Source organism: Dermacentor andersoni, chromosome 6 (genome assembly GCF_023375885.2).
Source record: "Dermacentor andersoni chromosome 6, qqDerAnde1_hic_scaffold, whole genome shotgun sequence".
NCBI lineage: Eukaryota > Metazoa > Arthropoda > Arachnida > Ixodida > Ixodidae > Dermacentor > Dermacentor andersoni.
The window spans coordinates 30,808,875-30,834,516 of record NC_092819.1 but is presented as its reverse complement, the minus strand read 5'-3'; the positions used below and the strand labels follow the sequence as shown (position 1 = coordinate 30,834,516).

At 49.0% G+C, this 25,642-nt stretch overlaps 3 protein-coding genes across 9 annotated transcripts in view; 1 reads left to right on the top strand and 2 right to left on the bottom strand.

The window, feature by feature from the left end:
- LOC126521477 (cell adhesion molecule Dscam1-like) overlaps positions 1–19,366 on the bottom strand; it is a 43,389-nt gene extending 24,023 nt beyond the window's left edge. The window contains exons 1-4 of one of the 3 annotated variants that reach the window (XM_050170185.3): positions 11,782–11,868; positions 10,206–10,490; positions 9,617–9,736; positions 8,025–8,192 (exon numbers count right to left, since the gene is read on the bottom strand). In XM_050170185.3, the coding sequence (XP_050026142.3) occupies positions 8,025–8,192; positions 9,617–9,736; positions 10,206–10,490; positions 11,782–11,851 (643 nt within the window). In that variant the 5' untranslated portion in view covers positions 11,852–11,868. Of the gene's footprint in view, positions 1–636; positions 916–1,487; positions 1,804–8,024; positions 8,193–9,616; positions 9,737–10,205; positions 10,491–11,781; positions 11,869–19,061 lie in introns of those variants that run through there. The other 2 variants (XM_050170184.3, XM_055066035.2) reach the window with 2 other exon arrangements.
- The window catches only part of LOC126521470 (uncharacterized), a 289,078-nt gene that overhangs the window by 86,520 nt on the left and 176,916 nt on the right, over positions 1–25,642 (top strand). Inside the window, exon 1 of one of the 5 annotated variants that reach the window (XM_072288671.1) lies at positions 2,031–2,083. The exons of 3 other annotated variants lie outside the window; for them this stretch is intronic. The gene's annotated coding sequence lies outside the window, so the exon portion shown is untranslated. Of the gene's footprint in view, positions 1–2,030; positions 2,084–12,137; positions 12,263–25,642 lie in introns of those variants that run through there. One more of the 5 variants, XM_072288672.1, reaches the window with a different exon arrangement.
- On the bottom strand, positions 12,548–14,398 carry LOC140218949 (cell adhesion molecule DSCAM-like). Its single transcript, XM_072288673.1, has 3 exons — positions 13,543–14,398; positions 13,055–13,174; positions 12,548–12,959 (listed from the first exon to the last, which is right to left on the bottom strand). The coding sequence occupies exons 1-3, from the start codon at positions 13,766–13,768 to the stop codon at positions 12,676–12,678; spliced, it is 630 nt and encodes a 209-aa protein (XP_072144774.1). The 5' UTR covers positions 13,769–14,398; the 3' UTR covers positions 12,548–12,675.

The following is a 25,642-nucleotide window of genomic DNA, read 5'->3' as shown; positions in this document are numbered from 1 at the left end:
GCAGCAATGCCGCTCTATAGGAGGATGCGTGACCTTCCTCCCTACGTTTAACGGCTCTTACTTTCGAACAAAACAAAGCCTTCTATAGCTCGTGCGTCACTGGTCGAAACACGGAGTGTTGTGCCGGAAGAGTGCAATTTTTTCCGAGGCAGACGAAAGCTGTGATCGAGTTTTGCTAACGCACTTACTTGAGGAAGTTGCTGTCACCTTTTTAGACAAGGCTTGGATGCTACAACGCATCAGCGTATATCAACGGTTTCACTGGTTTTATACTTTGGTTGGTGCGATGGTAGCTTGCGGATACCCGGCAGACTTTGCATTGTTTAACATTAAAACACTTGCTCAATACCATTGGACAGTTACGATCTCTGCTTTCTAACAGTTGTTTAAAAGTGCTTACTTTTCTCCTCCGTGCAAGCGCGACCGGGGAAATGTTTTCTTCACCAGACGCTGCCAGGCCCCAGCCTTCTCGCTCACCATCCCCGCTCGATAGTCGCATTCACTCATGTTAGTGTCATCGTAATGTGTTGACTGAGCGGTGTGAGAATGCCTGGTGTTCTAAACCTGTTCAGACGTGAGCCAAAGTATCGTCTTTCATCTGTGCAACCGTGTTTCTTAGAGAGTTCTTGTGCTCACCTCTAACTTCCAGCTTGACTGAGTAGCTGTCGCTGCCTTGCAAGTTCTTCGCGAAGCAGGTGTAGTTTCCGACGTCAGCAGCGGATACTTGCAAGACCTGAAGCACAGAGAACCTCTCGGACGTGGTGACCTTAATGTTGTCTCCGCTGACGGTCTTCCCATCTTTGAGCCATGTGAAGTACACAGGGAGCGCCCCTTTTGAAATAGCACACAAAACTTGCGCAGAAGACCCTTCCGAGAGGTCCGTCGGAAAACTGAATGGCGTGACCACGGGGGCATCTGAAACAAAGTTGTGACGAGTATTTTGCTGGAGTAAATCACTTGAATGCTTTGTTCGCAATATGATGTCACACTCAAGCAAGCCGGTTCGTTTGCAGCATGCAACCTCAGGCGCGCCAATTTGGTTCGTTCACCGTGATCCGCACTTACGTTGCAACTCATTACGCAGGCTCGTTCCAGATTATTAATGTTCTACAGGAAATATTACCGGCTTTCCCGGGCTTAAACGGGACGTAGAACACGCGTGGGTGTTTGGGAAATGAATGCATTAAGTGGCACCTGTATGATTTCTGTAACACCATGATATCCAATTCCATGTCTTTTATGCTACGACAAGCGATTTTCGGAATCCAGTTCCCTTGGTTGGGCATCTCCTGCATGCATAGGGGGAAAACGTTGCGACCTTATGCAAGCCAAGGAAATAAGCTGTCTGCATTGTGTGTCTTTACTAGCACATGTACAGTGGGATAGTTTGGTCCCAATCTGTTTACATTAAGGAAGTACGGTCACCAAAGCCACTCGTAAAGCCTACGTGAAGAAAGCTCCCGTGTTGTGCGGGAAAGTGCACTCACCTTTCGAGACGGCCTGGCCAGCATCGCTGTAGATGATAAAATGAAGGATCGCAGTTATTTGCAGCCAGACTGCGCCGTTCGTCCCTGTCGGAGGATGCGCGCTCACTAGCATGTTTGCTTGAAATGCTTATCTTGACTTATCTATGTGGTTCAAGTGGCTTGTTGCCGCGTAACCGTAGATGTGACGCGAAACATGTTTGGCGGTGCAGGAAATGCGGATTTCTAGGGAGCTCCGTCAGGCGTTGAGTTACAGAATGCACGCTCAACGGTACAGGAGGCGCCACACAACGAGAGAAAAGTATAATAATCTTTGACGTATGCAGAACGCTGGGTTCGCGGATGCGTTGTAAGTTGCCAGCATTAAGCGCTTTCACGCTGGGTCCACATAAAATATAAACTGCTTTGTTATGATTGTGATAAATGCAACAAAAAAAAAATGTTTAATATTGAATACTGCTTTTGATCAGTCAAACATCAACTTGTGCGCGCGTGTGCTTTGCGGAAAATTGTTGCCGTTAGGAACGCCCAGGGTTTTCTTCCTGTAATAAGCAACAGGCGGCGCAAATCTCAATTCGTTGGGATTAGGCCGCACTTCAGTACGTATGTTATGTTTCTATAACGTTTCAGTGTGCGTCGATGTTTAAGATTGTGTTAATGAGCTAACTGTGTTACAGTCCTGGTTATCACCGTTCGCGCTTATCACGCTGAGTACACATCGCACCGCTGAACGGTTTTTCATTGGCTGTTGAAACGCCGTGGTGAGGCTCCGAGATTGAATTGCTGTTTGGGGGTTTGTGTGGTTTTGTGCCTGTATTTGAGTGATTTCCTTCGTTAGTGAAAATGTCATGTAGGAGAAAATATTTCCGTACGTGTGAACAAAAAAGAAAAAAAAGACCACGAGGCGCCATATAACGACATAGAATAATCAAATGCAAATACTGTATCCCCAGATAAAAGTTCAAGCGCAGTAGGACGTTGTGAAATGGCAGTGTCCTTCAGAAAACTACGATTTTTTATGTGTTACGGTGACAAGAACACAAAACATACCGGTGGTAGGTGCTAAACGTTGGGAACGATTGAAGCTATTAGGAACCGAAGAGCCGAACTGCGACATAGCTTTCTATGTGCGGAAAGCCAGAACTGTCAATTGTGAGAAGAGGTTTATTGGCGGCTCCTAAGGCAAAAGCGCAGCGACCGGGAACGGCGAGACAGCCCGAAGCACTGTCCAAAAAAGGCGACAGTAATCAACAGCGCGAGCGGAGCCGAGCCGCGCGTTGGCGATGTGTCTGTGCCGCGAGGCGCGTCTTCTTCTTCACAATCTCCCCCCCGGACAAAAAGAGCCATCCTGGCGCCTTAAGAATCAGGAGGCAGAGGGTCGTGGTAGGGCTTCAGACGCGAGACGTGGACAATGTCACGTCCACGCCGGCGCAAGTCTTCAGGTGGTGACAGTGGCTCAACTAGAAAATTCACCGGAGATGTTTGCTCCAAGACTCGGTAAGGCCCTTCGAATTTTGGGACGAGTTTCGAGGAAAGCCCCGGAGTCTGGAAAGGCACAGACAACCACACAAGAACACCTGGAGCGTAGGTGGTGTTCGGAAGCGTGTCGGTGCGGTTTTCTTTCTGGCGCTGCTGTTGCTCGGCCGTAAAGGAGCGCGCTAGCTGGCGGCATTCTTCGGCCTGTCGGGCGATGTCGGACACAGGTAGACACTCGGAGGCGTCAGAACGGTATGGAAGGAGCGTGTCGATGGTATGCGTAGGCTGGCGGCCATACAGGAGGAAGAAAGGTGAAAATCCCGTAGTGGCCTGGATCGCGGTGTTGTACGCGAACGTGATGAATGGAAGGATGCGGTCCCAGTTACCATGATCAGATGCCACGTACATCGACAGCATGTCACCAAGTGTGCGGTTAAATCGCTCTGTGAGTCCGTTAGTCTGGGGGTGGTATGCCGTGCTTGTCCGATGAATAATGCGGCATTCCGAGAGCAAACTTTTGACGACTTCGAAGAGGAAGGCGCGACCTCGATCACTGAGGAGTTCTCGAGGTGCGCCGTGTCGAAGCACGAAGCGATGTAGAACAAAAAAGGCTACATCCCGTGCCGTAGCACTTGGTAAAGCAGCAGTTTCGGCGTAGCGTGTCAAGTGGTCGACAGCAACTACGATCCACCGATTGCCGTCTGGCGTCATAGGAAGCGGGCCGTATAGATCGATGCCGACGCGATCGAAGGGTGTGGCAGGGCACGGGAGCGGCTGCAAGGCACCAGACGGGCGTAAAGGCGGCGATTTGCGGCGTTGACAGTCAAGACAGCACCGAACAAACTTTTGTACAAAATTGTACATGCCGCGCCAGTAGTAGCGGTGGCGAATTCGTTCGTACGTCTTGAAGACTCCGGCGTGGCCACACTGTGGATCGTTGTGGAAAGCGGCACATATTTGTGACCTTAAGCTGCGGGGAATCACCAGAAGCCACCGACGGCCTTCAGGAGAGTAATTGCGTCGGTGGAGCAGCTGGTCACGAATGGCAAAATGAACTGCTTGGCGTCGGAGGGTTCGGGATACAGGCATGGTCGATGATCCAGAAAGATAGTCGAAAAGAGAAGCGATCCACGGGTCACGACGTTGTGCGGTGGCAAAGGAGTCCATGTCGAGAGATGAGATGGAGTGTGCGGAAGTTGTTCCGCAGGCCGAGTCTGGAGGTAAAGGTGAACGAGACAGAGCGTCGGCGTCGGAGTGTGTTCGCCCACTGCGGTATACGACGCGAATATCGTACTCCTGGATGCGTAATGCCCAACGGGCTAGGCGGCCAGTGGGATCTTTCAAGTTGGCAAGCCAACAAAGCGCGTGGTGATCTGTGACCAAGTCGAATGGGCGCCCGTACAGGTATGGTCGGAACTTGCCAAGTGCCCATACTAAGGCCAAGCACTCTTTTTCGGTCACGCTGTAATTGGCCTCAGGCTTCGTCAGCGTGCGACTCGCATAGGCGACTACGTATTCGGGGTAGCCTGGCTTTCGTTGGGCGAGGACGGCGCCGAGACCGACCCCGCTGGCATCTGTGTGTACCTCAGTTGCAGCCGACGGGTCGAAATGGCGCAGAATAGGTGGGGAGGTGAGAAGACGACGCAGCGTAGCGAAGGCGGAGTCACATGCAGGGGACCAGGAGGAGAGGGTGGTGTCACCGCGCAGAAGCTGAGTCAATGGCGCCATGATCGATGCGAAATTCCGAACAAAGCGCCGGAAATATGAGCATAGGCCCACAAAGCTCCGAAGTTCTTTGATGGTCTGAGGCTTCGGAAACTCAGCGACTGCTCGAAGTTTTGCAGGATCGGGTAGAACGCCGCGCTTGGACACAACGTGGCCTAAAATGGTGAGCTCTCGCGCGGCGAAGCGGCACTTCTTGAGGTTGAGTTGGAGGCCAGCGTTCGTTAGACAGGTCAAAACAAGTCTGAGGCGGAGCAGGTGAGTCGGAAAATCAGGCGAGAAAACCACGACATCGTCGAGATAACACAGACATATGGACCACTTGAGGCCACGCAGCGTGTTGTCCATGAGTCGTTCAAAGGTGGCAGGGGCGTTACAAAGCCCGAACGGCATTACGTTAAATTCATATAAGCCGTCAGGCGTAATGAATGCGGTTTTCTGGCGATCGGCTGCAGCCATCGGTACCTGCCAGTACCCCGAACGCAAGTCAAGGGACGAGAAGAATTCTGCTCCCTGAAGAGTGTCGAGGGCGTCGTCGATGCGCGGCAAAGGATAGACGTCTTTGCGCGTTACCTTATTTAGCCGACGGTAGTCGACGCAAAAGCGAATAGACCCGTCCTTCTTGCGAACGAGAACGACAGGCGACGCCCAGGGACTGTGCGAAGGTTGAATAATGTCACGGCGCAGCATATCTTCGACTTGGGTGGTAATGACACGACGCTCTTCGGCCGAGACGCGGTAGGGTCGTTGACGTAACGGCTGATGTGAACCGGTGTCAATGTAGTGCTGCACTTCCGACGTGCGGCCCAGGTGAGGTTGTGAAACGTCGAATGAACTTCTAAAGTGGTGCAGGAGATCAAGAAGGTCGGCGCGTTCGGCAGGTGTGAGGGTATCGGCGATGGCACTCGAGAATGCATCCTTGGACGTCTCTTCAAGCGCGGAAATCGAAGACGACTGGCCGGAGTCGACATCAAAAGAGTCTCCGGGGACGTCAACCAAAGACGAAGAGTCGAGGAGTTCCACGATGCCAAGGCATTCACCAACGAGCAATGTAATCGGCGCACAGAGGGGATTGCAGAAGTATATATTGCTACAGCCGCCAGCCATGTCAAGTGTTGCGAAGGGTAGTCGGAGAGATTTACGGCTCATGAAGACGTCGGAAGGTGTGAAGAGGACCGTTGCATCAGTGATGGCATCGCAAGAGACGGGTACGAGAGCGAAGGAGCCAGGTGGAATATCTGTGTCCTCGCGCACGGTAAGTTTAGAAGGGCGGTCACAATCTTCGTGCGAGGGTGCGTCACAAGGAAAAAATTCAACTTCGGCGCGTGCGCAGTCGATCACGGCTTTATGACGGGATAAGAAGTCCCATCCGAGGATGACGTCATGCGAGCAGGTGGGAAGAACAATGCACTCGACTATGTAAACAATGGCGTGAATAAGCACACGTACAGTACAGGCTGCGTGCGGAGTGACGTGCTGAGCGCTTGCCGTACGAAGCGACAGTCCAGAAAGCGGCGTGGTCACCTTGCGCAGCGAACGGCACAGTTTGGCGGCTATCACAGAAACGGCTGCGCCGGTATCCACAAGAGCGAATGCAGGAACACCTTCTACACTAATTTCGACCACGTTAGCAGGACAGGCGCGAGGACTTGGACAGTTCGAATGGGGCGCAGTTCTTGCCTCGTGAACTGCGACGTTCAGTTTTCCTGGTCAGGTGGTGCGGGTCGCCGACGCATTGGGGAGAGCGAGCGTCGGCGAGGGGATGGCGAGCGACGCGAAGGAAATTCTGGAAGGTCAGCACGAGCATACGGTTGGTGGGAAGGAGTGGCGTATTGGCGAAAGGGCTGGCTGCCGTACTGGAAGGGCCGAGAGGCGTCGCCGAAGGCTTGAGGCCGACGTCGGCAATATCGGGCGACGTGTCCAGGAGTACAGCAAGAATAGCAGATGGGACGATTATCAGGCGTCCTCCAAGGATTAGCTCTCGGTGCGGTCCAAGATGCAGCATGGGCTTCCGGTGGCACCGGTTGGGAATGGGTCGCGAAAGACGCAGGCGGAGGCCTGCGTACTGCCTGCGCGTACGTAAGAGGCGCAGCCACAGGCAGGACTGGCTGCGCATAGGTGCGAGGAGTCGCGACAGGCTGCACTGCCAGAGCAGAGTTGAGATTCGTGGCTGCAGGCGGCTGATGGTGTGCGGAAGGGACAACTTGAGCGACCTCTTCGGAGATGAGAGTGCGGAGCGTGTTTGGAAGACTGGAGGTGGGCTCCTGAGTGAAGGGGACTAAAGAAAGTTGGCGGGCAACTTCCTCACGCACGAAGTCCTTGACCCGTTGAAGTAATGAGCATGGGTCGTACGTGCTGTCAAGGCTTGCCACCAAGTCGTCGCTGCCCAGAGCACGCCGAGTCGAAGCGCGTTGCTTCCGTAACTCATCATAACTTTGGCATAGGCTGACGACTTCGGACACAGTGCGCGGATTCCTGGCTAGAAGCATCTGGAAAGCGCCGTCATCGATGCCCTTCAGTATATGGTGAATTCGCTCAGCTTCGGGCATTGCCGCGTTGACTCGTTTACACAGGTCCACGACGTCTTCAATGTAGCTCGTGAATGTTTCTGCCGTCTGCTGTGCTCGGGCGCGCAAGCGTTGTTCAGCGCGCAGTTTGCGAACAGCGGGTCGGCCGAACACTTCTGTAAAGGTTGTCTTGAAAATTGACCATGTGGCTAAGTCACTTTCGTGGTTGTGAAACCAGAGTTGCGCAACACCAGCCAGATAAAAGATGACGTGGGTTAACTTCGCTGGATCATCCCACTTGTTGTGCGCGCTCACCCGTTCATATGACGCCAGCCAGTCTTCTACATCTTCGTCGTCTGCACCGCTGAAGATCTTGGGGTCGCGTTGTCGTGCAACGCCGGTGCAAGTGACGGACTGTGGCGTCGGCGCCGTTTGGGATGAGCTGTCGGTCATGGCGGGCGATAGCGTTCTTGATCGCAGCTCCAGGGTTACAAGCGACGGGGTTTGAGTCCCAGCACCTCCACCAATTGAGAAGAGGTTTATTGGCGGCTCCTAAGGCAAAAGCGCAGCGACCGGGAACGGCGAGACAGCCCGAAGCACTGTCCAAAAAAGGCGACAGTAATCAACAGCGCGAGCGGAGCCGAGCCGCGCGTTGGCGATGTGTCTGTGCCGCGAGGCGCGTCTTCTTCTTCACAATTGCTTTATCTTGAAGCGCAAATATTGCACCTGTTGCCAGATAAAAACTGTGATTTGCGCCGGTTTGAGCAACATTATCGGTTGTTTGCTGCGTGGTTATACAGTATGCATCTTCGTCCCCGCGGATTTTCACCCATACCGTTCACGTGGAGTTGGAAAGTAGCTGTGATGCCCGGTCCAACGCCGTTTCTGGCGGCGCAAGTGTACGTGCCAGTGTCCGAAATCTGGAAGTCCGTGATGGTCATGGTCGAACCTTCGAACGAGAACCTGGAATCCTCCCTTAGTGTAGTCCAGCCATCGCGTGATTCTGCAAAGGGGAAGAAAGGCGTGTCAAAAATCTTTTTCGACTAATGACATCCCCGTTTTATTCCCATTTCACTGTTTATACTGACAGCCAGTCGATGTAATTAATGACTATAAAACAGCCTCCTTCGAACGTACAGTCTGAGACTTGAGACTATCCTCCAATATTTGGAAAGAGCGGTGCCTGGCACACCGACTGCAGCCGCCACGTGTTCAACGATGGTCTGCCACCAAAATTTATGAGCGTGGCACATTTATCTTTTTTTTTTCTCCGATGGTGGATATGAGTATGCTTAGCCGTCCCTTAGATTAGCACCAGCCAACGCTGACTTTTACCTTGAATGATAGAACAGAAGCAGTCCTGGTGTACAAGATGCAATCAAAGGTCACGAACATTTGAAAGACAAAGGAAACAGGCATGTCTTCTTTTTTTCTCTCTCACAGCGAGTTGCTTGGCGCTTGTACACGGTAAAAGGTTGTTCATTAGAATAGAAGATGAAGGCTGAAACAATCTTTTTTCAATTTCGCCCTAGAACTGCGGCTACTTTGATGCCGCCGATTTTGATGCAATTTCGGGAATTCGGGTCGTTTCTACGCAGGAAAACTTTGCAATAAGTTTCCAAGTGTAGTTCTTGTTAATTTATTACTGCAATATAATTCATTTCCTATGCAAAGTTAATTCTCCGTGGCCAGGCGCCGTTGAAATGTGCGACGTCGCAGGAAAATCCTTTACGGAATTCAAAGGTGCCTTCGCCTGTTGTCTTTTACTTCCCGTCGCGTCTTTGTTTACCAATCTTACAACTGTTGGTCAAAGTCAGCCCTTTGCTACTGCAATCTGCCAGCTTACTGTAACATTCTGTCTCCTCAGCTCTGAATCGAGGGGATACTGCGGGGACACATTTGCACTGCGAATTGTCCGCTTCACTCTCACCAGCCCTTGCGCAGAGCCGGACCATACATTGGCTTATGAAATGCTAACTATCACAACTTTGCTCATTGATTTCGCTTTTTATTCGATTTACTTCGTTATTGGATTTACTTCGCTGCATTATCTTGGGCTTAAATTTCTTTTTGCCCTAAAGTACATGGATCTTGTCGTTCAAACAATGGCGTTTTCCTTCCACTAGTACAATGTTTAAAAAAACTTTGAACCTCTCCTTTGTTACGTTGCTTTATCGGGTTGCTCCTTCCAGAATAATCCTTTCACTAAGCGGACGTGTATTATGTATAAATTACTTTTACGCCGGTGCTGTCGAGCCATAGTTTGGTGTTTTCCTCAGTAGTTTTCCACTGCTGGGCACGTACCCTGTCCTTAAAACTTCGAACTAGGGGCTCATATAAAGTCGTTTTTCTAGCATAGACAGTGTGCCAGGATAGCGACTTGCTCTGGACGAGTGAACACTGCAATGAAGTAAAGGAAGTGAGTACCTTCTACTTTGGACCACGTGACGTTCGGCTTAGGAGAGCCATACGCGATGCACTGGAAGCTCCTGTTGTTTCCCTGGCGAACTTCAATGTCTCCGGGAACTTTCTTCCACACCGGTGGAACTGCGATAAGCACACAGATAAGGAATGTTCTCTGACCTCACGAAGAATCTTCAAATTTGGACACGTGCTCATGAAATGTGGCATCGTGAGCATAATTGGCACATGTTGTCGAACATGCATACAGGGTGCCACGTCTCAAACGTGTTACTTGAAGACAGCGGTCATGGATGCGTAACAAGTAGTCTTCTTGTCTTGCTGTTAAGATTGATTCGCAAAGCTCTGTTAGAACACTGGAAGAACTGACAGTATATGAGCGAAAAAAAAAAAAAATACATGCGTGCGTTCATGTCAGAAGGAATGACTAACCACTGCCACGAATTTTCTTACTTCGTCTGAGCGCTTATTGCAACATGCAGATACTGAATGGGTGTCACGATTACTTTTTGAGAGCGCTGATTGATTTAACCTATATAACGAACGCTTGTTATCACGTGCATGTCTAAAACTAAAAAAAGGAAAAAAGACCAACCCGATACTTCGATGTGGGCTGTCTGAGTGTCGCTTCCGAAAGCGTTGGTCGCTGCGCAAGTGTAGTTTCCTGAAGACTCCGCGCTGGCAGGGTCTATGACCAAGAGCAGATAGTCTTCGAAGCGCATCACCCTCACGTCGGGCAACAGTGACGCGTCCACGTTGCTCCTCAGCCACTGAAACGTCAGAGGCTCGGAACCTCGCTTCAGTAGACACGCAGCGGTGGCCCTTTCGCCGGCGTTGACCTTGGTGGAGGCGATTATTTGCTGTATTGCTGGAGCCACCTCTGGAACGGACAAGACATTGTTTTCTTGCAGCGAGAACTGTTGTGCGCCGTTTCTTTGAAATTTGTTTGTTTATCTCCAGTTTGTTTCGATGCGTAAGAGGAGGAGGAAGCAGGAATATACGGAAAGACAGGGAGGTTAGCCAGTTCTCAGACTGGCTGGCTACCCTGTGCTGGGGAAAGGGGTAAGGGGAGTAAAAGATAATAGAAATTGATGCTAATGAGTGTGCATTGCGCTTTCCTGCTTCTATGCCTCCGCCTACATTGTACGTACCCTAAATACAATCCTAAAAACACAGTTTACAGCACGCGATAACATTGTACTTCATTTGCGCCGGATCTGCACTCTTCACTAGACCCGTCTCGTTGACCTGCTTTTGCTGTTCTCAAAGCCTGATTTGTGTACTGAAGTGTAGGCTCCAACATAGGGTTCTGGAAGCAGCGAATCCGTGTATACTTATTGTTTTAGCAAAGTACCGTTACCGACTGCATGCTTGCCAAACGATTTTATTTTTCCCCTTCTCCCAATGCTCTCTTGCTTTCATTCCTTTCGTGAACTTAAAGGTGGCGTGTTCCGACTCCTAATAGACATTGAAAGATCTTGTCTTAATGCACGAACTAGCTTTCTCTGCGGAAGCTGTGAACTGAGGTCAGGTTATCGTGCACATAGACGTGTGCACGCAATAGGCCATAGCGCTGGACAACAGTCACGTTGTTCCTGATGCACTAAAACTCCAATGCACTCTTGCATTCCGAAGCTCGAGCTGAAACTCCATCAAGTAAACCAATGCTGTTTTGTGTGCCAAACGCCTTCCTGGTTAATACTTGCTAAGAGCACGTAGGAGAACTATATCGTGAAAAGCTGACCTCATGGAAAACGAACACACGTGAGGCAAAGAAATCTGTCAGATGAGGACGTACGACTGAACGTCTGTTTACGCTAACTTTTGTGACCCAGCTTAAATCGCACCAGCCTCGCATTGTTCTTGATTAGTTGTCAAGATGACGCAGTGGATGGTTACTTCTGTGTAATTAGATATTATTTTGTAAGATATTATTTTGTAATAAATCGGCAAAAAAGGATTTCTGGGGAATTTGTTATAATAGAAGGGTGAAAGGCGCTTGAATACAACAGCGTGAGAGACATAGTATAAATTCACTGTCTAAACAAGATGCCAAATTTAGACCAGCTTGCCTAACGTAACGGGTGCTGGACAAAGGTGCCAAATTAGCTGCGTAAATTCGCCACAGTTCGGTAAAATAGCGTGACGCGCGCTGCAACATGCAGACTTACCTTCTGCGACGCTCGGTTTGGAGAAGACCGCTGCCAAAAGATACCAGAAGTGGACCGGGATGCGCCGCATGACGAGCGTGGCGTGGCCCCTTCGTAGGTGCGTGTGTGCGTAGTACGTGCGGAAAGAAAAGAGCGCAGCGCCCGTGAGGTGCGGAAAGGACGGCGTCTACGGAGCACGCGGTCGCGCGCGCACGCACGCACGGTCCTTGGCAGCGTTCCTCTTGCAGGGGGCGAACGGGTGCGCGAGGGAGCAGCGTACGGGCCAACCACATTGTCGCCGCTTGTGGGACGTGGGAAAAAAACGACGACGGCGACGTCGTAACGGTGGCGGCTGCGGCCTCTGCTTGTCGCCGAAAACTTGAGACGCTTCGCGCACGAATGCTTCGGTTCGCGTAACAGTCAGAAGGAGACGGCACGCATTCGATGCCGCTCGCGGGGCCATGTGCGCGTTGCTACCAGGCTGAGTTTTCAGCCTGATCAGGTGAACGTGGTTATGCTTTGTTTTGTAGTTATGATAGTGTTTTACCATCAACACACAGTTTTGGCTGCAGTCACTCCTTAAATGAACAAGTTGTACGGCTGGCCTTACGCATTACAGAACTGATGTTCTCTCCTGTAAAACTACTTCTACTAAGAACCAAGCCGCGTCATCTCGATCGGACGCACTTTAGAACAATTCTCTTCAGTTTGAAATAGTCTTGGTGTGTTGTGTGTTGGGACGGGGAGGAGGGGAGGGAAGGGGTGGTTGGGTGGATGGGTGGGTGGGTTTGTTTTGCGAGGCGGAATGCGACTACAAATTGGTCGAGCCTTGCCGCGACAGTTCAACTAGTGCAGTAATATTCTTGTAATGATTTAGTAAAAATGAAATTCTCAAGCGGGTGCGCGTAGGGGGCCTCACTGTGCTGTGTGGCTCTTCGTGGGATATTCAAGCGGTCTGCAACAGAACTTCGTGTTTTCATCGCCGAGTTTGCTGTGTTTGCTTCCATGTTGGCGACGCTTCAAGTTCATACCCCGGACGTGCAGGTACAGCGAGTGGCTGACAGATCCAATGCCGTTATGGGCTCTGCACGTGTACTTTCCGGCGTCTTCGGCTGTGACTTCGTCGATGAGCAGGGTGCCATTGGGGAAAGCCCGCACTCGGGAGTCGCCGGCAGAAAGGGCGACCTCGTCTGCAGCACCTGCGAATGCGTATCTGTCGCACCTCTGTCGACATTTTCGAGACGTGCTTTAAGTTTAGTCATTTATCGCTTAGGAACGCTGTCAGGTGCCATACCTGATGGTCTTGACCACTTGATGGTGGGTTTAGGCGACCCACTGGCGTCGCAAGTCAAGACTACGCTGCCGCCTTGAACGACGTTTGTGTCAGCCGTTGTTTTCTTAAACACGGGTGGAGCTGGACAAGAGCAAAATGAGCAGGCATGGCCTTAAGTTCAACAGTAATGAGCATCCGTGTTGCGCGAAGTCCCTCGTAGAATTTTGCAATGCTTTCTTTCCTTTCTTACTTTTTCGTGTTCCTTGAGTTTAAAGTACTATATCGCCTTTGTCTGAGACGGTCCAGTGTCGTTAACTGTTCGTTATAACGTGTTAAGATATTTTTAGTTGTTCGGTAGCATTACCTTAAGCAAATTGAATTATTGACCGTGTCAGGGACATTTGTTAACATCTAGGCTTATTCACATTGCGGGATTGTCGTTACTGGATGTGAAACTCCAGTAACGGCAATGAAGTGACGACAAAATTAGCGAACCAAAGCGAACTTACCTTCCACGTCTAGGTATGCCGAGTGTGTGTCGAAGCCGAATATGTTTTTCACGATGCACGTGTAGTTTCCGGCGCTTCTCTCGTCAATGGAGCTGATTATTGTCAACGAGTAATCGGACGCCGTCTCCACTTTCACGTTTTCAGTCGTCTGTACTTCCTTGCCGTCTTTCGACCAAGAGAAGGAAAAAGGTGGTGTGCCTTCACTGACAAAGCACAGAATGCTCATTTTCTCGCCTTTGCTGGCTACTTTGGCGAAGGAGAATGGCTTTATCGTCGGCGGGGCTGCAAAATGAAGCGTAAAGGCATTGTTTTACAATCATGCTATTCATTCCTTTCTGTTTAATACGATGGTGGTGTCGTGCTTAATATTCGCATATGTGCCCACTAATGTTCAAGGGCCGTGCAAAACATGCGTCGTGACGTAAATAAGTTTGACTCACTTGAACAGTCGGAGCAGCGTATGCCTATGTACAGGAAAGTGCAGAGCGTCAGAAATGTCGATGGTAGAAGAGCTTGTCTTATGTTTCTGTATCCTTTGGCCTCCATGGTGCATTTGTTGAAAAAGAATTACATCAAGAAGTCGCGTTCCTACGTGCGGTGTGTTGCTGTGACAGCCATGATCAGTATTTGGCTGTAGTGCTTGGTTTCGATGCTAGGGGGCTTTCTTTGACCCTTGGCGCACGGACAAGGGGCGCCACATGTCGTAGAAAATTGATATTACGCGCTAGGTGTAAAAAAATGCGTTGCTTTTTGAAGTTGTCTTCTTCCTTACTCGAACATGTAGGCCTCTGTTATGCGTTCGCTTGTCTTACGGATGAAAATTTTGCGTCGTCACCTCGAAAACCTTGCCACACCATGGGCGATACAGGTAGCGCGAGTATCAAAATAGACTCAGTAGTTTTTTGGTCGCCAGTGTGGGGCCCGTCATGCCTGGAAAGCAGTGGCTTGTTATAATTTAGGATAAAAACAAACGTAGGGTGTTCTACATTTCATGAAATAGCTTGCCGAAATTCTTCTAGGTGATGGCTTTTGCTGAAAGCACTGTCTATTATAGAGTAGCACAATATTGGTGGCACATTAACGTGCATTCGTGAGTGAGCTACCGTATTTTCGAACTGATCTCTCGAACAACCATGGCGCTCGCAAGCAAGCATCGTGGTTATTGTATATGTATGTGGGCAACAGGCAAGATGGATATTTCGTGCTTTGGTGGAACTGCTTCCGGTGCTTGCGCGCGCAGTGTTGTCGTTTCATACCCCGCACGTGCAAGTACATCGAGTGGCTGACGGATCCTATGGCGTTCTGGGCCGTGCATGTGTACTTCCCGGCGTCCTCCGCTGCGACGTCGCCAATGAGCAGTGTGCCGTTCGGTGAAGCCTGCATCCGAGCGTTGGCAGTAGGAACGGCCACTTCACCGTCAGTTCCTGCATTTGCGCGTGCCAGTCAGGCAACGGAATCGTTTATAACGTTTATGCTTGTGTACGCAAACAATGTCCTATCAATATTATCTTGGGTTTTGCTGAATCATACCTGACAGTTTTGACCAGTTTACCGTAGGCTTCGGTGAACCGGTGGCATGGCAGGTCAAGGTGACGCTGCCGCCTTGGACAACGTTCGTGTCGGACATTGTTTTCTTCAGAACGGGTGGCGCTGCGTAAAGCAAAAGAAACGGAAGTGACATCTTTCTACGATCTTAATGTCTAGCGATTTTTTTCCTATTTCACAGGGTCGCAAAAGGCGTTTACTGCACATTACTCTATAGAAGGCACGGAAGCCATCGCTGTATGTTCATTTCTACGTGAACCTTCATGGGCACAGGGACGCCAGAGCGCAAGTCGTTGTGTCATCAAAAACGTAAGCTACCATTGGAATGCTTCCTTCAGCCTTAAAAAATGTTTGTTAGACGGCACAGTTGGTGACGAGATGACTGGCAGAATATTGCAAATGTCGCAAAAGCGTAGGCTGTCCCGATACGACACGCCTAATACAGCACAGCTGCGTCAGTCAGAAAGGCTCCGCAGCACTGCTAAATAACGAAACAATCTTTCACGGATGCATTAATGCTTGCCAAACCCACAGCTAGATTGAGGAACGTTACCGTGGTTCACATGTACGTTAGGATTGAATTGAATGCAGCGCAAAAGTCCTGCCTGGGGAGTTTTCGGTCGCGGACTTGCCGAAACTGTATCCACAGAATGCGGAAGTAAATATGTTCAGACACAGGAAACGTACCTTCTACATCCAGGTAGGCTGAGTAGCTGTCGAAGCCGAATATGTTCTTGACGATGCACGTGTAGTTTCCGGCACTTCTCTCGTCAACGGAGTTGATGAAGGCCACGGAGTACTCGGGCTCCGCTTTCACTTTTACGTTTTCTGATGTCTGCAGTTCCTTGCTTTCTTTCGACCATGAAAAAGAAAACGGAGGCGTTCCTTCACTGACCAAGCAGGTGATGCTGATTTTCTCGCCCTTGCTGGCTACTTTGGGAAAGGAGAACGGCCTTATCCGCGGCGGGGCTGCAAGAATAAAGCAAAGCGTAAGTGCATGCCTAGCCATCGTGATGTGGGTCTGCGTTCTGAAATTTGTATTTAGCACGATGTCGTAGGCATAACATGTCGGATTGATACTAGTTAAGACCAAGCGAGAAAAGTTATGCATAGTTAGGTAAACAAACTTGGAACTTACTTGAGCACTCGATGCAGGTTGTGCAGATGTAGAGCAGGGCACTCAACACGAGCAGCATGATTCTCGACGGCAGAAGGTGTGCGTTCATCCCGGTTGTGCTTCCTTTACCGTGGGCTTTCGTGTTGGATCGTTGGGAAATTAGCGAGAGCAACCTAACTGTGGCGGCCTGCTATGACAGCCATGATCATTCAGTGGCTTTAGTGCGTACAGTCGCTGCCAGAGGGCTTTTTTTCGACCCTTAGCGCGTGGACAAGAGGCGCCACATGTCGTGGAAAACGGATATCACAGGATGAGTATAGAAAACGCATCTGTATTTGGATTTGTCTCGGTACTAACATTTGCAAGCATCATCATTTCGTTCTGGTCGCGATAGCTTGGCGGTGAAATTAAAACCAAACAAAGGCGCGAAACATTGAGTTTTATCAACGAACTATGTGTGTCTGCTTTATGCAGACAGCTTAGCATCTATGTAGGTGGAAAGCTTCCTTGGTTTTACGCAGCGCTGATCACGAGCACTGGATAGTTCTCCTTGGAAGAACAGTTGATATTCGCGAAAACAAAATTAACGGTGCATAATTGCTTTCATATATATATATATATATATATATATATATATATATATATATATATATATATATATATATATATATATATATATATATATATAATCGTGTCACCTCCGCAATTGGCGGCACACAGTACGACAAAAGGCAAGGTACAGCGCAGTGTGTCGTCCAGTCTTCCTGTTCGTCCGTTGTTTTTCGCGCCGTGCGGCGAATTATGCCGTGCCAAGAAGCCCAAGTATTTACCCTTCCATTATCGTTTACGCATAGATGTACGGGTAGTTGGCCTGCGACGGTGTTTCGTGCGTTCGCGAATTAGCTTTTTTCTACGCTTTTATCAATGCATCGCTTCATACCTCGTACGTGCAAGTACAGCGAGTGGGTGACGGATCCGATGCCGTTAACGGCTCTGCAAGTGTACTTTCCAGCGTCGTGTTCCGTGACTTCTTCTATGAGCAGTGTGCCGTTGGGAGAAGTGAGCATTCGTGGGTTTGTGGCAGGAAGACCGACCTCGCCGGCAGCTCCTGCATTATGATTTATGTCAGTCGGACGGCGGCTTTTGCAAAGGCTCATACAGCAGCAATTCTAACTTCCAAATGATTGTCCAAGTGCGCTCATATTCGTACCTGACGGTCTTGACCAGCTTATTGTGGGCTTCGGTGACCCGGTGGCGTGGCAGCTGAGGGTGACGCTACCCCCATGAACAACGTTTGTGTCGGCCGTTGTTTTCTTGAATACCGGGGGCGCTGACGAAAAAAGAAAAGCAACACAGATAGCTCGATTTCTACGTTATAGCACGGGTTGTCACTAAAGTTATTTACAGTGACGAATCAGCTCTCCTAAATTTGTTCTGTGGACTGCACTGGCTCACTTTGCCCTATCTGCTGCCTATATAATGGTGGTCCTGTATTACAACGATGAAATATTTGATTGTTCAGTGATCCCGATGGCTGTTTTATTTAGCATTATGAAATGTTACGCATTTTTGTATTGCATAATGAAATTGAGAAACTTTGCTTTCGAACGTGTTGATGTTGACGTTTTCCTGTTCGATGTCATGGTCGATGTTCGGTGGGTTTCAAGATTGATTTGTAAGTTGCCTACTTTCCAGCGGCAGCAGCACTTGCAGCAATCGCACAACAGCAAGAAAATCTTACCTTCCACGTCTAGGTAGGCTGAGTAGCTGTCGAAACCGAATATATTCTTGACAATGCAGGAGTAGTTGCCGGCACTCTTTTCATCGACGGAATTTATAATCATAACAGAATATTCAGTTTCCGCCTTGACTTTTACATTTTCTGTGGACTGTACTTCCTTTCCTTCTCTGGACCACGAGAAGGAGAAAGGCGGCGTTCCCTCGCTGACCAAGCAGATGATGCTTATCCTTTCACCTTTGCCCGCTACTTTGGGAAACGAGAATGGTCGTATCCGTGGCGGGGCTGCAAAACAAATCGCGATAGCGTGTGATTCATCATTGTGCTCGGCGTGTTTAAGTTTTTCTTAACATCACGTCGTCGACTTGTTATGTCGAACTTTATCCTCTTAAAGCTAGATAGACGCGAAGAACATGCATCCTGGAGTAAATAAAATGTCACTTACTTGAACATTCAGAAGAGCGAACGCAGATGTGTAGGAAAACACAGAGGAAAGGAAACAGCGTGGATGGCAGAAGAGTTGTTCTCGCTGTGCTTCTTTCGCCATTGGTCTTCATGGTGCGCCTGTCGAAGAACTTGCGAAAACAAAACTGCCAGCCTATATGCGGCGTCTCGCTTTGGCAGCCATGGTCAGTCAGTCGGATTAGTGCTTGGAGTCGCGGCCAGGGGGCTTCTTACGGGCATTCGCTCGCGGACAAGAGGCGCCACATATCGCGGAAAACTGTTATTACTAACTAGAGGTATAAGGAAGCGTCTGTTTTTAAATTGCGTTGCTAGTTTTCTGGTCAAGTAAAGATGTCACATTAAGACCAGATGCATTTTCGTGTGCAAATTGTTCGTGATCAAGTCGGAAGCCGTGCCAGAGCGTGAGACTTTCAGGTGTTTGCAAACGTGTTGCGCTCGTGTACTTTATGAGAGCAACGCGAGCCGGTCTGTGTACACGCCGCACATAGCCTGTCTTTGAGCGTTGCTGGTTTATTCCTTCTTGCTTCTGCTGCATATGCGTTGAGCGTTCTCTCCGCAACGCCTTGAGTACATTTAGATACATTTTTTGTCGCAACCGAGCATACGCGGTATCGCTTAGTATAGTAGGTAAATGTCGTGGGACGCCCATCTCACCGTTGACGGTAACTGTGAATCCGTGTGTAGCGATGGGTGCGATTCCGTTATCTGCTTCACAAGCATATTGACCACCATCTCCAGTGGAAACTTCGTCAATGAGTAAGGTACCGTTTTCACTTGAGTCTGACTTTATTACACCTGAAAAAAAAAAAAAGAAAATGACGTGGAAGCAATAAAATAAGTTCATCATGCTCTGTTTTTTCACAGGAAAAGTGTAAACGTGCATGAATGAACGTTTTTGGGCTTCATCACACTTACTTCCTTGTTTCCTCCAAGTGATTTTCGGTATTGGGGAACCAGTCGCCAAGCATTCAAAAATGGCGCGGTCTCCGATGTTGACCCTGCCATCTCCGGGAGTTTTCCTCCACAACGGTGGTGCTGTCAGCGAAGGAATATGGAAAAGAGAGAATAGATAATTCTTCCGCACATGGCTTCGTTAGTTACCTTTTTCGTACCTTGAACATCTAGCACTGCCGTGTAGCTGTCGAACCCTGCCCTGTTCTTCGCTATGCAAGTGTAGTTTCCTGCGTTGGATACTTCAACTGGCTCTATGAGGATCATCGAGAGGCCTCTTTTGGTTTCCACAAAGATATTTTTTGCTACGCTTACGTCCTTGCCGTCTTTGAGCCAGGATATCGTCACTTGATGATTTCCCGATGTTGTCATGCATACAGCGGAGATGCGAGAACCCGGCTTTACTGATCCAGGAAAGGTGAATGGCTGCAGCTTCGGTACTTCAGGTGTAGCTGAGCGCAAAAAAAAAAACATAAAAATAAAGACAGCGAGGCCGTAATTTTCGATAGCCTAGTTTCGTGCAACGTAATGATTCGAGTTTCTGTCCAAGGATTCACTCACCGGCGTGCAGGCTTGGCCATCCTATTGCCAGTAAGGCCGGAATGATGTACCTTGAAGTCATTTTCGTCGACGCTTCGAGCTATTCCTTTTTGTAACGAGAAGTAGAACTTGCTGGTCGCTTTTACATGAGCACGGTCACTTCTCTAGTCTGGTGATGGTCACATTCTGACAAGTTAAAGGCCGGACGTATGTATACGTCGATGCATTTTCGTGGCGTCCACAAGCACGCGAAAAAGCGGGAAGAAGGAAAGGAACGTTGCTTATGCGCCCTCTAGCGACGACGTTCGAACTTATTATCGTGCGATAACAGACTGATCGCGACACACTGTGTGCGCGTGTTAAACTAACTGCTGCCTTGCCGAGAACCGCGATTTTACAGACGCCTGTTTTGGAGGCTGTTTGCCGAACCGGCTTGTTAGAACTGTTTGATTCTTGCACTTTGGTAATTATGGTCCGTTGAATGCTGATGTCCAGGTTGCTCTGAGAGTTTACGAGTTCGGTTACTGAGAGGCCCCTAATAGGCGACGCCAGCAAGTTGGAAGTCGTGCTGCGATGCGTTCATTGTGCGCACGACTGGCCATTCTTGGTCGAGACTTCTTCTCACCGTTTACGGCAACTTTGACGATGTGTCGTATGCTGGGCGGTACACCATTTTCAGCTTCGCACGTGTACTCTCCGCTGTCCCTCAGCGATACTTGTGTGATGATGACAGTGCCGTTGCGATGAACAGTGATCCGGTCATTGTCCATTTGCATGACTGAGTGCTTCTCTGTAGCAGAAGAAAACGTACGTATTGGTAATACGATAACACTTGAAAACAAACAGTTTTGGCTGTAAAATCTGGATGCGCTGGCAAAGATTTAACTAATACTGTTTGCAAGTCGAATGCTCTCTTATGCTGTATATGGTGGCACGGGCTTTTACGTGCAGCATGCGAATTATTTTCGGTATGCGAGTCTTGAACGGAGGGAGAAAACAAGTTTCGTCTTTAAACAGACACAGGGCACACACTACTACGTTCTTGACTGATGCTTCGCAGCGTGGAGCGACGTAACGGGAAGCACAATTGGTGCCGTGACAGTTACGTGTCATATTAAGAGTGACTGTTTGTGAAAATATTTACGCATCGGAAAACGTACCATACTTATCCGTGATCTTTCGGAAAGTTATCGTTGGATGTGGAAAGCCGGTGGATGAGCACTCAGCTACAAGTGTCCCGCCCAGAACAACTGAGATGTCTCCAGAGACCTTTTTCCATGTTGGTGAAGCTGTCGAGAAATAATCACGCAAAATGAGTGCAAACACCACAGCGTAAACCAAACTCTCGCTAATCGTCCATTCATTTCATTACATTGATTAGATTGAACTACTCTCTACATTAGTTCTAATTAGTTTGATCTACTTACACTCTACTTCCAAGACGGTTGTATAGCTGTCAAAGCCGAACTTGTTCTTCGCAATGCAGGTGTAGTTTCCCACGTGCGAAGGCAAGACGGGCTCAAGGAGGAGTACGGAATAGTCAGGGTCTGCTTTCAGTCGCGTTCCCTGTACCGTGTGTAACGACTGACCATCCTTCAGCCACGAGAACGTCACAGGTTGGACTCCCGATGTTATCAAGCACGTAACGAGGGCTTTCCCGCCAACCGGAATGTTTCTGGAGAAGCTGAATGGTCGTATTTCAGGAACCTCTGAAAGAAAATGCACTATAAATTCGTGGCGGTTGCCCAAAAATTGTCTCGCGCAGCGAGAAAAATTTCCAAGAATCTGTTGTTAAGTAGAAAAATTTTGTCGCTCTCACCTTTGCTTTGGGAAATGCTTGGAAGTAGAAGGAAACTGAGAACGGCGATGTTGAGAGGCGCACGAATGTTCACCGTATACGATAGGGCACATGCGAGAGACATAACCTTCGGCTGGTTCGAGCTGCCCATCAAGACATACGACATTTTGGCTTGGTTGTACTAAGCGTTGTGGGCAAGGCCATAGTACACACGAACGCACAGATGACACCTCTTACGTTACGGTACGGACACGGGGCGCCACATATCGGCAGATGCCGATGTTAGTTTGCGGAGAGTCTCTCTGTGTCGAAGAGTATAATCACCTTTGTAGTACGAAAAGGCGCCATTTTTTCTCAAAACCATGTAGTATGTCCCTGCAATTTAATATTAGATTCGCCCGAGGAATCGCACCAGTTACTTTGACGGTGATAGTCTTCCTCAACGTTGGCGTGATGCCATTGTCAGCTTCGCAGACGTACTGTCCAGCATCATGTGTTTCCAAATGCAGAATCACCATGGACCCGTTCTTGTTAGTTTCTCGGGGCTGGGCCGACTTCTTCGATGTCAGGGAGTCACCATCTGGATAGAAAAAATTGCAAATGTGACGCGTACTTTTATGAGAAGAAACAATAGGCAATGTCTGCTAAGTGAACCTTGAAGCTTGAACCATCGAATGATTGGCGTAGGCGAGCCTGATGCGGTACACTGGACAATTAGCGTAGTTCCGAGTGTCCCTCCCATGTCTTGAGGCTCACGTAACCAGCTTGGTGGTGCTGGAAGGAAGTGTTGGTTTATTTGAAATACAAGATTTTGTATCGCGTTCTGCGTTCGACCTGTCTTTGTGTAATTACGTGGTCATAACACACACACTTCTGTTGTACGCAGCCAATGTCTGCAGTGGGCTTTGCTATGGTCAAGCATTGAGTAAAACAATTCGCGAAAACGCTTGTTATTTTTGCCTTTCTGTAGAAATGCATGAAAGCATGTTTGTGATGGCAGTTCTATTCTGTCCCTATTCTTGGATGTCGTATTTCGATTACATTGCTGCTTAATTAGCAATTTACAGTATTGCGTTTACTGCTTTTCATTTTCCTATCTTTATCGCTAGCATTTCGTGCAGAGCCGACGGCTTATTTTGCCCACTTTCATGATGCTGATATAGAAACAATACGGACACACTGAGTAGTGGCCATATTTTGTGAAATTAATCTGCAGGGAGCACTAATCCAGCACTGCGGCATTAACTTTGTGTTGAACCTGTATCTCCAACAAAATTGCTGGGATGCTTATGAGCAGTAAACTTAGCTCTGCTTACCTTCAACGTCCAGAAATGCCGTGAAGCTGTCGAAACCTGCGCGGTTTTTCGCGATGCAGGTGTAATTTCCGGCGCTCTGCCCATCCACTGGGTTGATGCTGAGCACGGAGAAGTCGTTGTGCGACACAATGTGCACATTTTTCGAATTCGATGCGTCCACACCGTTCCGAAGCCAGGTGAAGGTGACCGGCATGTCGCCTTCTGCCAGGAAGCATGTTGTTCGGACGTTGTTTCCAGGCTTCGCGGTTCCAGCGAACGAGAAAGCGATGATCTTGGGAGTGACTGAAAATTTTGTTCAAAAGCGCGAGAGTTACTGTCACACCACTTGCCGACGCGAGCTTGTCACCTCAAATGGCTTACCTTTTATGTTACTTGCGTCGATGCAGGGAATGTAAGCAAATAGAAGTTGCAGCGCCGCTGTTGCCTTTAGGTAAATCACCATTGCTTGAACCATTCCACTTGGTAGGCATCCTGCCGACGCTGGAGTGCGTCCTCTGCAGCCAAGTGGCATTGCGACGTCGCGAAACCACTGGTAGATGATCGCGAATGGCGTTTTCGAATGTCGGCTTGATCGCGTACTCGCGCGTACAGACATGGTGCGCCACATGTCGTCGACTGCAGGGAACGTTGGAGACGCCCAGGAGCCTTTGCGCGTGAATCAGGCTAGTACGAATTCGCTTTCAGTCCGGCTGTATGGAGGTGTGTATTGCTTAATTGTTTGAGTATCTTCTTTAAATTGTACGCGACACTTTCATAGTCTTTCTTGTCGTGTGCCTGGTGGTACCATTTTGTATATTGCGACGAACGCAGCGTGTTTCCTTTAGAATACATCTCGAGAGAGCGCATATGCAAGAAACGACGTTTACACTTTGTTGGCAGCCGCCTTGCCTTTCAGGGATCAAGTGGTTTACTGAAAACGTTTGGACACATAACGGAGCACAACGGAACGAAGGATGCTAAAAATGAAGTCACTTTCACTCGATTGTTACTATTCTGTGCCGCTCGCTGTTCTCACCGTTTATCTTCAGTGTGATCGTTTTCTTTAGCACAGGGGCAACCCCATTGTCGGCTGTGCATGTGTACTGCCCGCTGTCAGCTTTGTCCAGCTCATGGATGACAAGGGTTCCGTTGGGATACACGGTGGCCCTTGATGGAATCGCATCGCTGACAGTTCGCTGAAGGCCGTCATCTGCACGACGTTTTGCAAGGAAATCTTTGAGCGAATTTTTTATGCATGTAGGACTGAATTGATGGCACACTCGCAGCTTACCTCGTCCATTGTGCCAGCTCATTCTCGGGGAGGGGGAGCCAGAACCAAGGCACTCTATATGCACGGTACTGCCGACCACTCCCGCCTTGTCCATTGGCTCTCGCTTCCATTCAGGTGGCGCTGGAAGAAATGTTGCAACAGAGTGTGTTGTAAACATTCTCTTCTTACGATGCTTTAACTGTGAAAGAAACAAGTTCTGCACACTAGCACAAGGGAAAATTCCGCGAGTCGCTGAGCAACTCGAGTGTTGCATAACCCAAGTCTCACTAAATCTCTGCGTGTATTCGCTGAACCATGCTCATCATGTTGGAAAACCAATCAGCGCAGTTATATCATTGCATTCACACTAAAACTACGGTGAAGGCATATAATCCAGAAGCGATAATGTTTAGTGATGTGAATGGACATTTGTTTGAAGTAAAAGTGCTAAGCCACGGCACTTTTCTTAATTCGCATATTGTGCTGCTATGCAATTCACAGAGGTGCTCTACATGTTAAAGTGTGTCAGATTCGCTACGGAACGGGATGTTTTATACAGAGTGCAATGGTCACGCGTTTTACCTTCAACCTCCAGAAGCGAGGTGAAGCTGTCGAAACCAGCCTTGTTTTTCACGATGCATGTGAAGTTCCCGGCGCTTGACGCACTCACGGGCGAAATGGTCAACAACGATACTTCCGAGTGCGTGTCAATTTTGACGTTTGGCAACCAAGATGCGTCGTGCCCGTTTCGTAGCCAAGAGAACGTCATCGGGCGATCGCCAGTTTCTACGAGGCATGAGGTTCTTACGGTCTCCCCAGGCTTTGCTGTCTTGCGGAAGTGAAATGGCTGTATCTTCGGTGCCACTAAAGATAATTGGTGGAGCTCAGTGGTATACTGCCAGGTCTCGTAAACATCCGGATAGTTCACGGCTTACCTTTTCCGGCGTATATCGAGTTCGTGCATACACTAAGGATCGCAAACAGCAGAAGGAACATGGTGGTTCGTGCACTTTGAGTACGAAGTGATACGTATATCAGAACATATCGTGTTGAGCGCAGTGAGCCGGTTGCACTAGCGCCAGCGCTTCAGCGTCCATATTGTGTGTGGACTGAGGTTAACGCCACAGTCCCGTAAAAGCCTGTGCCTTGTGGACAGGGTGCGCCACTCCGTGTTGATTTCTCGAACTTTCTGTTTTGATAACATGGGCAGAAATTGTGGCTGTATTCGAATATGCCGGGTTTCTTTTAGACGCAGACAAATGCGCAAACTTTGGCGTCTGCGAGTTTTAAAGATTAAGCGCATGGCGGTAAAGTACCGTCAGCTGCTGAATGTGTCCGTTATAGCCAAGACGTGGCCGTACCATAATTATGGCGTCTGGTT

Bases quoted from the DNA above. Each gene is read 5' to 3' on its own strand.
- LOC140218949 (XM_072288673.1), bottom strand. From the start codon at position 13,768: ATGAGCATTCTGTGCTTTGTCAGTGAAGGCACACCACCTTTTTCCTTC. The intron at 13,175-13,542 runs GTAAGTTCGCTT...GCTCTTGTCCAG, and splicing joins GGCATACCTAGACGTGGAAG to CTCCACCCGTGTTTAAGAAA. The intron at 12,960-13,054 runs GTATGGCACCTG...ACGCATTCGCAG, and splicing joins CAAGTGGTCAAGACCATCAG to GTGCTGCAGACGAGGTCGCC.